This window comes from Macrobrachium rosenbergii, chromosome 10 (assembly GCF_040412425.1).
Source record: "Macrobrachium rosenbergii isolate ZJJX-2024 chromosome 10, ASM4041242v1, whole genome shotgun sequence".
NCBI classification, from domain to species: Eukaryota; Metazoa; Arthropoda; class Malacostraca; order Decapoda; family Palaemonidae; genus Macrobrachium; species Macrobrachium rosenbergii.
Window position 1 is genome coordinate 6409192 of NC_089750.1, and position 15968 is coordinate 6425159.

Sequence of the window (15968 nt, forward strand, 5' to 3'; positions counted from 1 at the left end):
TATTCCAATAAAAGATATTCATATATATATATATATATATATATATATATATATATATATATATATATATATATATATATATATATATAGTCAAACAAACCTGTTGACAACGAATAACGCTGAAAGGATTATACAGATGACGATTTTATTTGGCAGTTTGATGATGAAAGTGGTAAAACCTATTTTGCACAAAACTTAAGACCTTGTGCTTCTCGGAAGTTACTCCCTTTCAGAGAGAACTAACTGCTTTGCACTACTAACAACATGACACCATAAAATGAACGTGGAAAAGGAAGGCGGTGGAAGTGAATCAGCCCCGGGTTTTCCTTCTTCACAGAGAACGGAAGCAACCAACCGAGAGGCAACACTGTCGAGTCCCTTGAGTCACCGTCACCGACTCCTGCCGCCCGACTCGTTCGCGTTCCCATTCAGTTGTGGTCTCTCTCTGGTGGTGAAAGGTCTTCCTGTGTCTCTCCTTCCGTCGAATTTGGGATGCTCCGAGCACCGAGCGATTATGTGTGGATTAATCTGATTCTGTGAATTGCCCGTGAAAGCGATCGTTCGTAAGGTTATACAGTGAAAGAAATTGAGAAGTGTTTTCAGTGCCTTGTTTTTATGCTTCAGAAGATGGCGAATGACAGAAAAGGTGAGCTAAACAGGTGGTGTTGGGTTTGGTGACCAAACTTCTTTTTTCCGTTTCTCGTTACGGTTTTACGGAAGTTACGTTTAAGAAGTGGAGACTTAGGGAGAATTAACGTTTAAGTTGAACATATTATGAGTTACTTTTTCAGTTTAGTAAAACAGGCCTACTTTTGCGGTAGTTTAGTTTTTGGGTTAGTTGTCTGTAGGCCTTAGCCATCCTCTCGTCTTGAGGAAATTCCCTTTGGTTAAGACAGCGAAACTACCCTCAAGTTAATATGATCTTAAACTAGAGAGTTATTCTTTAAACAAGATCATTAGGAAGAATAGGTCGGCTGGTAACGTTTTTTAAGCTAAAATACAAAATTGGGTTTTACATTATATAGATTGTCTGTTGGAGTTACACTTCATGGCGTACGTATCCCAAAGGAACGAAGAATTGAAAGGGCAAAAGTCTTGCGTACCTTAGCAGGTGAGAGGAGCTCGCTGGGTATAAAAGTCAGGACTTGCGTCATGATGAGCGGGCAGCAGCCCTCTTCTCTTCGAGAGTGAAAATGGGCTATGGCCCAAGGCTATGGGAGAACGCTATAATGTGCTTGGACAAGGTGAAACTGAATTTTAGGGGCATGGCCCGTTTTTTTTTTTTTTTTACGTCTGGTTGGAGAAAGGGTTTTACTGAGTTCTATTCCACTACAATTGAAGCTTTTTTTTTTTTTATCTAGGTTTTCCTTACTTGAAAAAGTTACCGGGCTGCATAGAATCATTTCAACATCAGCCGTCCGGTAACGCCAGCCAACTTTCAATTTGTCAAACCGTTTTTGTCAGTTAGAAGTTCTTATTTGGTCTTAACAGAGTGAGCCCTTTGTGTTTTTCTGTAAATTTCATTTATCGTGATGTTTTTAAAAACAATTTTTGTTCCGTCATTATAATTTTTTTTTTAATAAAACGCCTTCCCTGCATGCCAATTTGTGATCGATTAATTTTTAAATGCTCTCAGGATAAAATTGCCCCATCATACTCACAAATCACAAAGTTGTTACTGTCACCTGATATTTACGAAATATAGCAACTTCAGTAGCTTTAAATTATATGCAATGAACGGGTAGTACTTCGAAAATAATGACTACAGTAATTGTTTGGAAATTTCGCTTTTTTTTTTTTTTTTTTTTTTTTAGCCCGGCTCTTAAACAAAAAAACTTGCCGAAATAGTACCATGGAAGTACAACATGCTTAAATATCAGTTGAGGAGCGGTTAAAAAAAAATCTTTTTGGCTGCCATTACTGCTCTAGCGGAATTTAATTTCCTACTCACAGTGAATGTTATTAAATGACAGTATTTCATTGGTACCATTCACTGTTGATATTATAATGAACGTAACAGTTCGTTTTGGCAAATCTTCCTAATATATTTTGTTCTTTATCTGCAATGTACCTGCTTTGTATGTCTGTATATGGCCGTGATATGAATTAAATTACATTATTATTAGTACTAGAAATGCACAATGCATTAAAAAATAGTGGTATACTATACAGACGTTCGTATTTTCCAGAATCGCAGAAAGAGGTACATTCATCCTGCTTACTTGTATAAAGGCCAGTGATGTGAATAACTGGGCCCGTGGTGTCGTTATAAAGTCTAAAAATAGAGTAGGCTATATTACTATTAAACTATCGGTTATGCATATAAAAAGATAATCAAGTGTGATTATCGCGTATGATTGTATCGATGTTAAGAAGACTTCGATTCCACGCGTGTCTGTAATGTTAGTAAATTGTGTACACAAGTGTATACCGTTTATAGGCATAATTATTGATAATTCACTCATTTGGCCATCAACTGCGGCGGATATTGTGCACTTATGATATAAAACTGTCAAAGAATTTCTTCACTTCGAATGCATTTAAATATTTATTGGTTGCTTCAATATATGATAGTTATTAGAAAGTAGGACATCTTTGTGCATACCGCATGTGGATTTTTAATTTCATAATTGCTGTTTTACTGTTTTAATTACCGAAAAACTCAAGAAATTTATCTTAAACTTGCATCAGCAACCAGGCTTTAGCAAATAGTATTTACGAACTTGCTAGCTCATTTAATGTTTTGAGAATAAAGACTTATTTCAGATTTGTTTGGTTTGAACGTGTGTTAGGCATTTTGACTCCAAATGAATGAAAAATTAATAATTTCTTGATGGGAGAATATTTTATGCTGTACTCGGATATTTTATTTTGATTATTCTGCCTACAACCAAATCGTTTGCCCTTGCAGATACATTTTCAAGGTAAAAGAAAGTTATAATGCCTTTCTCTTGCTGGGAAGTGACGGGTCTACCAGTTTGCAAAAAGCCAGTTAAATTATCCAGAAACAGACGAGGTTAGAGAGTTAACCTTATGTAATATAGGATAAACTTTGTTTTTAATTCCAAAATGTGACGCCAGGTAACTTAGCCATGTTTTATACTACAGTTCTATACATGGCCAAGTTACCTGGCTAAGTACTGCGGTAATTTACATGCTGTATATCCTTACTTATCTGAACAGTCTAATTTTTTGGTCGACACAAAAGTACACCATATTATATTGCTTTAGTTCTAACGACTGTGCAGTTACTCCACAAAAGAGCCTCTTAAAAGTTGGTAGAGGTAGTTTAGTGACGTAACCCGGTTTTTGCGACATGTTACGGAATAGACCTGGCAAAAAAATGGTAAAAGGTCACAGAGACCTGGCCGGGCATCTTAGCGACGTGTCTCGTGCCAGTGAAAGTTTCGTCTTTGGGTTCAGCAGGTCTAGATGATGACGGTGAGAAATTTCTCTTATTTTTCCTTCATGCTCGTTTTTCTTTGTTTGGAGGGCGACGGGACAGGCTACTTAATGTCTTGACATGATCAGTTTGTTGTTATTCTCCTGTACGTAGGCCGAGATGCCGGAGAATATACCAATCAATAAAGATAAAACTAGCTTAAGGCTTTTGTCTCGAAGACTGGTCATTATGAAAATCTAGAAACCTAGGTCTAGTTTTACCATTTTGATGGTAAACTCTCTCTCTCTCTCTCTCTCTCTCTCTCTCTCTCTCTCTCTCTCTCTCTCTCTCTCGTAAAGGCTACTGGTATTGGACATCACATTTGCCCCTCTTTCTCAGTAATCCTGACATATTTGACAGGCATCGAGGCAGCAACTTTATGAGTCTCATTATTTTGCTCTTATGCGGCACCTGCTCCCTTAGCCTATATTATATGCCTTCTTTACTTGTAAATTTGTATTCCTTCTCACGTTTGCCACAAGCTTATTGCAGCGTGGTGGAATTGTTGTGGCTTATAGTACCTTGACACGCATTTTAGAGGGAGGAGGAAAGAAATCGAAAAATATGCACAGTAGTACGTAGTTTTCTCAAAATTTGAGGACTGGTTGTTTGTGTTAAATCATCATTTGAATACTCTGTACGGTCCTGCAGAGTTACTGTTAACGATAGGTTTATGTAGTACTATGAATCCTAACATAATACATTACCGTTTTGCTCTCTGGGGTTTAACCCACGAGCGGCGGCGCGTATGCTGCTAAAATGCGACGCCTATTTCACTAATTTTTTTTTTCTTCGGAAATTTCCTTATCAGATTATTTTCATAAGAATAGTAATGTTTTATATACCATTGGAATCGCCAGAAAATGGCACGGCAATAAAAATATATTTTTTTGCAAAGAGAACATATATATATTGTGAAATGTAAAGGAAATTTTTTTATCCTTTTTCATTTTCAACTTTCTGCGACCAAACACTTATACAGGTCATGCTTTTTCATCATTTCATAAATGAACAAGAGCTAAATTTATCTTAGAAGTTGGAGAAAAAATTCAGGCATATATAACTAGTAGCTCAACAGGTATTAGACATTTAACGAAACCATCTCACACCGAGTTTCAAAAGAGAAGGCAATTAGTTGTTACAGCACTATCAACAATTACTATGCCCTAATGAAAGTATATAGTAACCTTATTTACATATATACACTAAATGTTTTGAGGATTTGTTCGTTTGTTTTACAAATTATCTGACATTGTCAGTCAGGAACAAATAAAGGTATTGAATGGGCTGGGAATTTCTTGGAGGCACGCTTATGTCTTTCTGTAAAAACTAATTTCGTGCCGGAAATAATGGTTTATCGTGTCCAGACGGATGCATGATCATAATCACGATATCAGTATCACTATCACTTTCAACATCATATTCCTCACTTACGCTATCACTTTCAGAACCCTGACTTATGTCAAAATCATTGTCTGGGGCCATTTTATGTAATTATATCAATAAATCACATAAAAAGTAAATTTGTTCATCGAAACTGACCAAAAGTTGCGCAAGCGTATTATTATTTAAAAATTGAGGCATTTAAACTGTTTTATTCTGAAAAGACCCTTATGACATCATAAAACCCCGCCTCCAACACCACCTGTTCTTGCCCGCGTGATTTGAAGAATCGCTGAAATCGACGACCATTTTAGTAGCACATAAAGCGTCGATTTTAGCGATAACCCCGTGGGTTAAATCTAATTTCTGAAATTTGTTATCGAGATATTTTTTATATAGTTTTAAATTATTTAAAAGAAAGGAAAACGGGAATAGAGGGTGAGGAAGGGATAGACCAATGTAAATGTTTACATAACCCCAGATAAATCTAAATCTATTATCGTAATAAGAACATTACGTGAAATACTACGGATTCAACATTTAAATGTATGAACATGTGAGCATTAATTTCCAATGAAGCGAGACATAATGTCAAAATAGACCCGACAGTCCCGCTAGTTATGATAGAAAGTGGAATGAAACCACGGTGACGAAATGATTGAACGATCGAGTTTCTCATTATGTTCACGCATGCGCGCACGCGTTCGTTCTTTAATTATGTAAAGTGCAGAACTCACGATTGTCAAGAGTGATGTGTTCTTTTCCCCAGCTACGCTCAGGTAATTTTAGCGACAGTCTGAATATTATTTCTTGTTTTTACTACTTGTTGGTGCTTTCACCAATGTATTGATAGATAGCGTTCTTTAAGTAGCTCTCCAGTGCTTGAAAGATTCTTAGATCACGTATTTTACATGGCTAAGATTGTATGTGTTATATATATAGAGAGAGAGAGAGTACGTTTTCGCTCGTAATGTTCTTTGTGTCGTCTGTTAGTTTATTGAATGTATTTGCAATCGAACGTGTATACAAATCGTTTACCGTTTGCTGAAAGCCTGATGTATCCGGATTATTCTTATTTTGTTTTATGAGGACGTTTATGGAAGAGGATATTTCTCTTAGCGAGCGTTGACAGTTTACCAGACGAGTGATTGTAGTTTTTAAGAGTTCCTGAATGGTCGGTGAAGTAAGGTGGAGATAAAAGGACAGTCAGTAACATTTTAATATGATTTTAGTCATGGAAGTGTTGGCCACAAGTTGTTCACAAAATTACAACGGAGCTAAGATATTGCAACGATTTGTTATTCAGTATTTGAAAAATGTCGTGGTTAGTGGCTCTGTATTACCGAGAGCTTGCCAAACTACGTATTGCAACTCGTATTCATTAGATCAGCTTCCTTACCAGGTACCTTTACGAGAAACGAATGTTACTCCCAAATACCTTTCGTTATAGTGCTCTTAGACCTAGGAGTTGAAATGTTTCTTAAAACGATCTTATGAATAGCCACTTGGACTTTAAAATTAATAAATCATCTATTTCATTTTACTCTGAGGATAGGCTTACCGTATTCAAGAAGAGCATATAGTCAAGCATCAGGCTCAGAGTATAGTCTATAGGCCTAGCATCGTGACACGTAGGATTACAAAAGCTTTTGACAGACCTTAGAAAAATGGTGTGAGCAACACTGGGTCACTTGAGTATGCGTGGGGGGTCATTGGGTCACATCGAGCCCGGGAAACCAACAGAGTGAATGAATGAGTCTAGGATATGTGTGGTCTGGTACAATTTTCCCTCATGCACGCGCGTTTTACCGGCGTTTTTGGACTGTTGATGGTGGACATTGGAACCAGGAAGGTTTAAGTTATTGTTCCACATTGCAAGTTCGCGTTCCAATAACCCTTGGTCAACCTCCAAAAGCCACAGGGGTTTCCGGTGTTAGCTTGACCGTGTATTCTCCGGTTGTACGTGGAGGGGAGCGTGGCGTTTGTCATATTGTTGCTGAAGTAGACGTAAGCGTCAAATGAACCTGTTATATTTCTTCGTATATTGTTTTATAGAAGGTTAGACTAGTTTTTCAGTATCCTTTTATTTGTGTAATGGAAGGTTAGTCCATTACATCTTACGATAAACATTAAAAGTTGATGTAACAAATTAACCATTACTTCGTGGTAGGCTAGTCGACTATCGTGGTAGCTAGTAGGATAAATATGTATGGTATATAGCCTATATGGCTTGGAAATGTGTATATATATATATATATATATATATATATATATATATATATATGTGTGTGTGTGTGTGTGTGTGTGTGTGTGTGTGTGTGTGTGAAATTCTTATATAAACTTACAAATATATTATGCCTAACAGTTTTGCGCTGTCAGTGAAAGCAATCACGCCAGGGAAATCCTGTCGAACTTGGGGCAGCTTTCGAAATGTAGTAAAAGTTAATAGTACAGGGCATGACGTAATACTGTGGTAGAGAGGCAGGCATGTAATGCATTGCCGGCTTAACGCATAACATAACACAATTTGATTTATGTATTTGCTTTCTTCCTTTACGATATAACTGTTTTGTTTGTGGTGATCCGGATCATTTTGTCATGTGACTGTATACTGTATTTGTTGTTTACATTGATTTGCCATGACCGAGGGATTAGAGTGATGTATTTTCGGGTTTTTGTGTGCTCTATGCAGCCGTGTATATTTACACGTGTAAATAAAGGTACTGTAAGCGTTTTTATTGGTTTATGTTTATAGAATTTGCTTACATCTTACGATTTTTCAGAGTTCTGTTGGCTGCTTTTGTGGTTTAACCTTTCCATTTGCTATCAGTCTTTGGAATTCACTAACTATTTCTGCGTTTCCGGATCTTATAAGATTTCCTCTATTTATAAGATAGTATGTCGCTTCTTTCGATGTTATTAACTGCTTTTAATTCCCTTCCTTATCCCTTACGATGTTTTTGCTCTAGACTTTGGTAGAAAAGGGCATTATGTTGCTTTTTTTTATTATTAAGTTTTGAAAGTGATGAATCAAACCATTGTGCTGACTGTCTGCAAATCTATTTGGCACCTGATTGACTTCAAGATGACGTGTTTTCACGGGCGTTGCCTCTTGTTAATAGAAAGTCGAGTGCGTGTGATGTAATAATTAGCTGTTATACTGGTGACCAGTTTGTATTTTTATACATGCATCCAGTCTAAGACAAGGGAGAAAATAAGCATACTGAGATTAGTAGTTTATGCGATTATCACTGTCACGTAGATGTTCAACCCAGTCTGCTACTTGTCCTTATATTTAATATTGTATGAATAAGACAAGAATCGTGTGAATGACTTACGCGCCGAAATAGGCCTAGTGTACCTGTTTCCAACCATTAGTTTTATCAGACTAAAGGGTCACGATCTGTATTCATCTATAAATATCAAAATGAATAGTAGTAACAATAGTAATTTGGATAGGCTAATGACGCTGACGACTTAATAGGAAATAATATACCCTACATGGACCGTAATAGTTTGCCCACATAGCTGTCATACCATGTCGGGAAACCGGTATGTCAGTTGGCATGACAGGCATGTAACAGCTCTCGCTTGCGAACGTCCAGCGTTAATAGGTGAATGTGCTGGCGAGAGACTAAAACGATTGTTGTTTTTTTTTATGCGATTTGAATGACATTGATGGCCTTTTTGGAACGCATGTTCTGAGTTCCTTGGAAATTCTCACGGCAGGATAGGAATGAAAGGAAAGAGAACGAAGGTTCGAATTGGCAGACCATGGGTTTGGCTGGGCACTTCTAAGTGGTTCTCTGAGAGGCAATAAGGAATTGGCAAGTTAATGGGATTGTGGATTATCTCTCTCTCTCTCTCTCTCTCTCTCTCTCTCTCTCTCTCTCTCTCTCTCTCTCTCTCCTTCCTCTTGAATATTATTGTCATGTTATGGAAAGACAGGTTTGCAACCCCAACACACACCTGTGATTTAAAGGATGAACTTTTAGTCGCTCTCTCTCTCTCTCTCTCTCTCTCTCTCTCTCTCTTCTGCTTCTTCTTGAATATTATTTCCTTGGTTGGGAAAGGCAGATTTTCAACCAGAGTCATGCTTTGAACCGCCACTCCCAATACAGATTTATGGTGTAAAGGATTTCATTTTAGCTCTCTCTCTCTCTCTCTCTCTCTCTCTCTCTCTCTCTCTCTCTCTCTCTCTCTCTCTCTGGTTAAAGGGTAAAGATAATTTTCTCGCTGGTGAAAGATTTTTAACCAGTTATATCTTAAATTCAAGTACCGTGTGTGGTTATTCCTTGATTATTTTAAACACGAAGTTAGTTCTTTGATCATTTTAAGAATCCAATGTTATCGTTTGTTTATTTTATGCATTCAATTTGTTCCATGTTTATTTTAGGCTTTTTAATGTGTTCCTAGTTTGTCTTAATCATTTTGATATGCTTCTTGTTTATTTTAAGCATTCAGCTTATTCCTTGTGTATTTTAAGTAATGTGTTCCTTGTTTATTCTAAGCATTTTAAAGTTCCGTGTTTATTTTAGGCATTTTAATTTGTTCCGTGTTTATTTTGGGGATTTTGATTTGTTCCTAGTGTATTTTTAGCATTTTAACTTATCCTTTGTGTATGTTAAGCATATAGGCTAATTGGTCCATTGTGTATTTTAAGCATTTAAAGCATTTATTTTGCTTCTTGTATATTTTAACCACTTAATATGTTCCCTAATTATTTTAAGTAATGGTTTTTCTGGTTATTTTAAGCTCTTAATGAGTTCCATGATTATTTTAAGCACGTAATTATTTTTCTGGATTTAACCTGATACGGTGATGGTTACCGCTTGTCAAATATAGGACTACATTTCAGCTAACAACGTTCTGCGAAATTGAATGCTTTCTTCTTTTTTAATGTTATCTGTCTGCCTCTTTCAACACATAGGTCTAGGCATCTACAACACTTGTTTCCCAGAAACGTCTATAACACCTGTTTCTCAGACAGTGCTGTTTCTTCTATCCTTATTTCGTGCTAGTGCATTGCAATTGTTTTGCAAGCAAAGCCAGTATTTAAAGCCGAGTTCACACGCATCCCTAAGGCTTTAAGAATTCTGACAATGTGAAATGTGCAACTCATGTGAGTTTCTCGAGGTGAACAACTTCACGGGGCTGTCCACCTGCGTTCGGCAGGGGTCAGCGATACCTTTTTAACTTTCCTTCCTATGTGATTTTCTCGCTGTAAGTCTTCTGCGCAATGATATTTGTCTGTGGCTTCTTCGTTTGCCAATAATTTTTGTTGAAGCTCAGCTTCTGCTTTTGCTGATAGTGACGTTGCCTCTTTTTCCTTTAAGATCTTTCCATTATGTTGAAGCTCGCTGTGCAAGTTAGCAGTCTTGCATTAGAACGTATGTTCATTTTGATCAATAATGATAATTAGATATAGATTCCAAGGGCTACAAGTTGCTGAAATAGCAAATGTAACCATGTTACATAAATTGAGCATAGGCCTAATCTACTGTAAATCGAACTCGTTTGTTCACATTTAATCGGGTATTTCAGATAGACAATTTGCTTATTTTACACCCTTTGATATTGACGACTTGGTCTAATGTTGAAAAAAAAAAGAAACATAGTAGAAAGAAGAAATTCCTAACAGTTATACTGATGCTTGGCAACTCTTGGTAAAGAAATTTGATCGCACTCTTTCTGTTGACATCAGAGCCACCTGGTCACGCTTAATGTGTGGTGCTGGTGGAAGCGGAATGGAAATTGTAGGCTAATTTGCATGTGTCTGTTTCGTTTGACTTCTTTTGGGTTATATTAAAAAATATATTTCCCGCGACGATGACAATGGTCATTTTTGTGTCAGATTACATGAACGAATCAAAATTGATTGGTTCATGTGCACATACTATTCCGGGTTTGATTAGCCTAAAGGTAATCTTGTTTTTTGCGCTCAAGTGATTGCTTCTGTTGCTAAAGAATACTAGACTCATAAATGAGAAACTTGTTCGCTCATTTAATTGGCAAATGCGTTGTAATCAAGGATAGTCCTGCATTGTATCGTTTACTGATTCATGCTCTCATTCATTAGAAAATACGAACCCACACACTTAAAAAAAGTCAGTATGATAGATTATACCTAATTATTTTGCTGAAAATATTGTATGTTTTTTCTCCTATCTTCAGCCATCTGTCGACGTCTTACTTTCCGTAAATTGCGTATTTGTCAGATGTCAGGTAATAGCCTATCATTGCGTGATTTTGCGGTCTTACGGAGAGCCTTGCATTATGTGACCTGCTTTACTTTTATTTAAATGGGGATTATGGTATTTACGAAACTATTAATTACTTAGTTGATGAACGTGACGGATTAGTTTGTAATGAATTTCATTTGCTAACATTAACGATGGTTTCATATAATGCTAACGTTGTAAATGTAATGATATTTCATAAAATTTTTTATACGTTATTTTGTAATAGATTTTCGATACGTTTCATCTTTTGACCCGTTTTTAAAAGAGAGCGAAAATAAAAATAAATAAATAAGTAAAGCTACATATTTCTCATACGAGTCATCCATACATAAAGGAAGTGACCAGTATAGGTGATGTTTCATCTTCGGTAACGTCACCAGTCATGGGAATAAACATCAGCGCTGATGTAGTGACAGGTAGTGGTGGTGGCTGCACATAGTTTGCAGTCCGGAGAGGCGGGTGTGGGGGTGGGGGCTTTGTGGTCGTAACGTTTTCAAGAGCAGTGGGGTCCATCTTCCGTTCAATCGTTGTTATTAGGTTGGGAATCGGGGCGTGACATTCATAACTCGCTCCGTTTTCCAGGATGAATGACAGATCGTTTTGTGTGGGTGTATATATATATATATATATATATATATATATATATATATATATATATATATATATATATATATATATATATATATGTATGTATGTATGTATGTATGTATGTATATGTATATATATATATATATATATATATATATAATATATATATTATATATATAATTTATATAGATAATATACAGTATATATATATGTGTGTGTGTGCACGTAAACATAAATATTATAAAAATCACTGTATATACCTTTTGGATAATTTACACTCAAAAGGAATTTAAATCATTGCATTTTCCCCGGCCAGGTTGATTTAGACGAAGCTGGGCTTAATTTTGAGTAAAAATTTTAAAAAAATCCATTGTCTATAGATGATAAAACATACATACATACATACACACACATATATGTATATAATATATATGTATATATATATATATATATATATATATATATATATATATATATATATATATATATATGTGTGTATGTATATATGTTAATGATATATCTGTAAGGTTACGTTACTAGTCTCTCGTTACGCTGGTCCAAGTTTCGTCCTCGTAACAAGGTGGGAAAATTTTTTTTGTTTCCAGGTTCCCGAAGTGATTCATTCCGCTCCTTGCTCGAGTGCGTTCCCGCAGAGAAAAGAAAAAAAAAAAAAAAAGAAAGAAAACGGTACGCCAACGATCCCACGCTTGACATATTTGACTTGGACCGATATAAGGATTTTTTTTTTCAACTCAGTTTTGCAGTGGAGAATTTTTACACGAGAGGGCTGACATGTTAAGTTGGTTTGAGTATACTTCATAGCGAAGTCGGCCTGAACAGGAGTTCCAGAATCAGAATGAGATGGATGCGGAAACTGCACCTGAAATATACAGTATATATGGTCAGATTCCTGTCAAGCCATATACTCCAAATATAGAATTCTTATCCAGAATTCTAGAAGTCACGCGACCATTGCTCTTCAGCTGAAGCTGGGATTTAAGGCATGGAATATATAGAATTCTGTGAAACTGGCTAAAGTTCAACCATAATTCTGACATTCTGAACCCATGCTCCTAATTCTAGGGGTCTAGGAATGGAATACAGAATTTATAAATAAAAGCCTGGTGCCAATTTAATTAAAGCAATAGGGGTATAAAAACCAAGCTAGTTATCATTTTAACTACAATGATTATTATTAAAGTCATTCATGGTAAGATTAGGATCAGTTTTTTTTTTGTGTGTGTGAATGTAAGTACAGAATTTGTGAAAAAAAAATGGCCACTTAGAATGTTAAAATAGGTAATTATATAAGAGATGCAGATTCAAGAAGAAAACTGACCAGTCAGAGTTTGTAACTAGTTAGCCTAAGTAAACATACAATTCTTAATAAAAACAGCCACTTTGTGTGTAGAATATGAAATAGGCAAATGAGAGATGCAGGATTCAAAATAGGCAAATGAGAGATGCGGAATTAAAGAAGCAAATGAGAGATGCAGAATTCAAAAGAGGCAAGTGAGAGATGCAGAATTTAAAATAGGCAAATGAGAGATGCAGAATTCAAAAGAGGCAAATGAGAGATGCAGAATTTAAAATAGGCAAATGAGAGCTGCAGGATTTAAAGAGAGGCAAATGAGAGATGCAGAATCCAAAATAAGCAAATGGGAGATGCAGAATTTAAAATAGGCAAATGAGAGCTGCAGAATTTAAAATAGGCAAATGAGAGATGCAGAATTTAAAAGAAGCAAATGGGAGATGCAGAATTTAAAATAGGCAAATGAGAGCTGCAGGATTTAAAAGAGGCAAATGAGAGATGCAGGATTCAAAATAGGCAAATGAGAGATGCAGAATTGTATAAGATAAACGAATCAGTTGAAACTTGGAAAGTATGTGTAGAATTCCTGACAAAAAAAAAAATCAGTGACAAACTGCCAAATGAGATGCAGACTAAACTAAAAAAAAAAAAAAGAGAGAATGCTGATTACAATATAAACCAACCCCAAATAAAAATTCTAGGTCAGATCTCATCATTATGAAAATTAAATTCTTCCAGTGTTATGAAATTGACAGCGTTCCAGTAAAGCGAAGTATAATCTGAGAGCTAAAATTTCCAGGTATGTTCTCACGGGTTCCTGACTGTCCAAGCGTGCTTGCAAGCACGTTTTCTAAATATAGATGATCGGTTTTTTCCTTTTACTTTGTTGTGCAGCTTCCTCTTGCTACACGGAACTGACCAACGCTTTTTAGTTTTCTGAAAAGAAAACTGTTGTGCCGGCTTTCTCCGTCCGTCCGCACTTTATTCTGTCAGCACTTTTTCTGTCCGCACTTTTTCTGTCCGCCCTCAGATCTTAAAAACTACTGAGGCTAGAGTGCTGCAAATTGGCATGTTGATCATCCACCCTCCCATCATCAAACATACCAAACTGCAGCCCTCTAACCTCAGTAGTATTTTATTTTATTTAAGGTTAAAGTTAGCCATAATCGTGCTTCTGGCAACGATATAGGATAGGCCAACACCGTCCCGTGGTTAAAGTTTCATGGGTCGCGGCTCATACAGCATTATACCGAGACCACCGAAAGACAGATCAATTTTCGGTGGCCTTAATTATACGCTGTACAGAAAACTCGATTGTGCTAAAGAAAGTTGTGTGCTTTTTATGCTTGTTATTTTATTTCTATGATTCAGCTTGCAGTGTGTTCCTCCATCGATAGTAGAAACTATTTCAGTGATAAATGACTCGTTCTGTCATTTTATGGTTGCTGGGTTTACTTTATTAACGGTAGTTTATGTTCTTTTTAACGCTTTTAGTGCTTTTATTCACTATGTATACTATTTATTCATATGCGTATTTATATTATATATATTATATTTATGTATATACATATATATACACATACAGTATGTATACATATATAATCTGACTAAAACTTTTGTTAATTCACACATATATATATGTGTATATATATATATATATATATATATATATATATATATATATATATATATATATATATATATTATACGTTTTGCATTATATATATGCATATACAGTATATTACATATGTATAATTATATATATAAATATATATTTGTATCATATATATGTGTATATATATATACATATATATATATACATAATCAGACTTTTAAACTTTTAACCAAGGACTCGGTAATCATTTGCCAAAGAAGCCTTCGCGCCATCTTATATTCATCAAACACCTATGAAATATTTAAAAAACACCCTAACACTCATCTATCAAACACCACCCTTAGAATAACTTACCAGAGAATACCTTTAGAATCTTGTTATTTTCCTCGTCATGACAATAGATTGGCCTTGGGCCGAATTACGTATTTAACGTAACGCAACATCAGCAATCTATTCTCGAGAAGAATGGGCCATTGCTTCCAGCCGTGCCGCGTCATTCTGGCCTGTCATTCTGATCATTCTCACGAGTGGAATGAACGTGTAATGTAGGACGGTCATGCTGCATTGTAGGCGGAATGAATGCATTGGCGAATGAACAGTCATGCTTAGTATCCTCGTGGATGCATTGAGTGCTTTGTAGAACGAGCATTTTGTAATTTAGGCAGAGTGGGTTTATTGCTCAGTGAACGGGTTTCAGGTTTCGTGGCTACGTGACTTTTAGGGGCCAAATTATGCATCAGTAGGTTTCTGTTTGGTTGCTAAATTTGTTGACTTGGTTGACTGAACGTTTGATGAATTAAGAAAAAAAAAGGGAAGTTGTAAGGTTATGCCGTATGTTGTTTCTGGTGTAAGTTTTTGTCATGTTTATATCAGGAACACACACACACGCACATACATATATATATATATATATATATATATATATATATATATATATATATATATATATATATATTTATGTGTATGTATGTATGTATATTATACATACACGTATATATATGTATATCTTTTAGTAAACTGTTTACAACTGGTTAATTTTTATCAGATTTTGCACCAGAGATCTTATAAAAATATTGTGACCGGAATTTATGAGAAATTTGTTTGTTTGTATAAAAGAGTGTATAAAATCTTAAATCTCAGGAAGTAGGTTAAGGCTGGTTGAAACAATCCAGGTTGGTATCACTGGACAGAAAATAGAAACCTAAACCAGAGGAAATAAGCTGAGGTTGGTTGTAATTGTCCACGCTTTATGAGAAAACCTTCGGGTAATTTCAGTTTAGCTTTTCTTACTTTTCAAGGAACGAGACCACTTTGGTTAGGTTAAAGCTAGTTAGAAAATTTGAGAAGGACGTCAGCGAATCAACATATGATTTTAGAAACCGAATA

The 15968-nt window shown here is 35.7% G+C and overlaps 1 protein-coding gene across 2 annotated transcripts in view; it reads left to right on the forward strand.

Moving 5' to 3' along the window:
• The first annotated feature begins 336 nt into the window (after positions 1 to 336).
• Positions 337 to 15968, forward strand: part of LOC136842461 (putative ferric-chelate reductase 1 homolog) — a 174812-nt gene continuing 159180 nt past the window's right edge. Inside the window, exon 1 of one of the 2 annotated variants that reach the window (XM_067109820.1) lies at positions 337 to 646. In XM_067109820.1, coding sequence (XP_066965921.1) covers positions 616 to 646 — 31 coding nt within the window. In that variant the 5' untranslated portion in view covers positions 337 to 615. The remainder of the gene's footprint in view (positions 647 to 15968) is intronic. The other variant, XM_067109819.1, reaches the window with a different exon arrangement.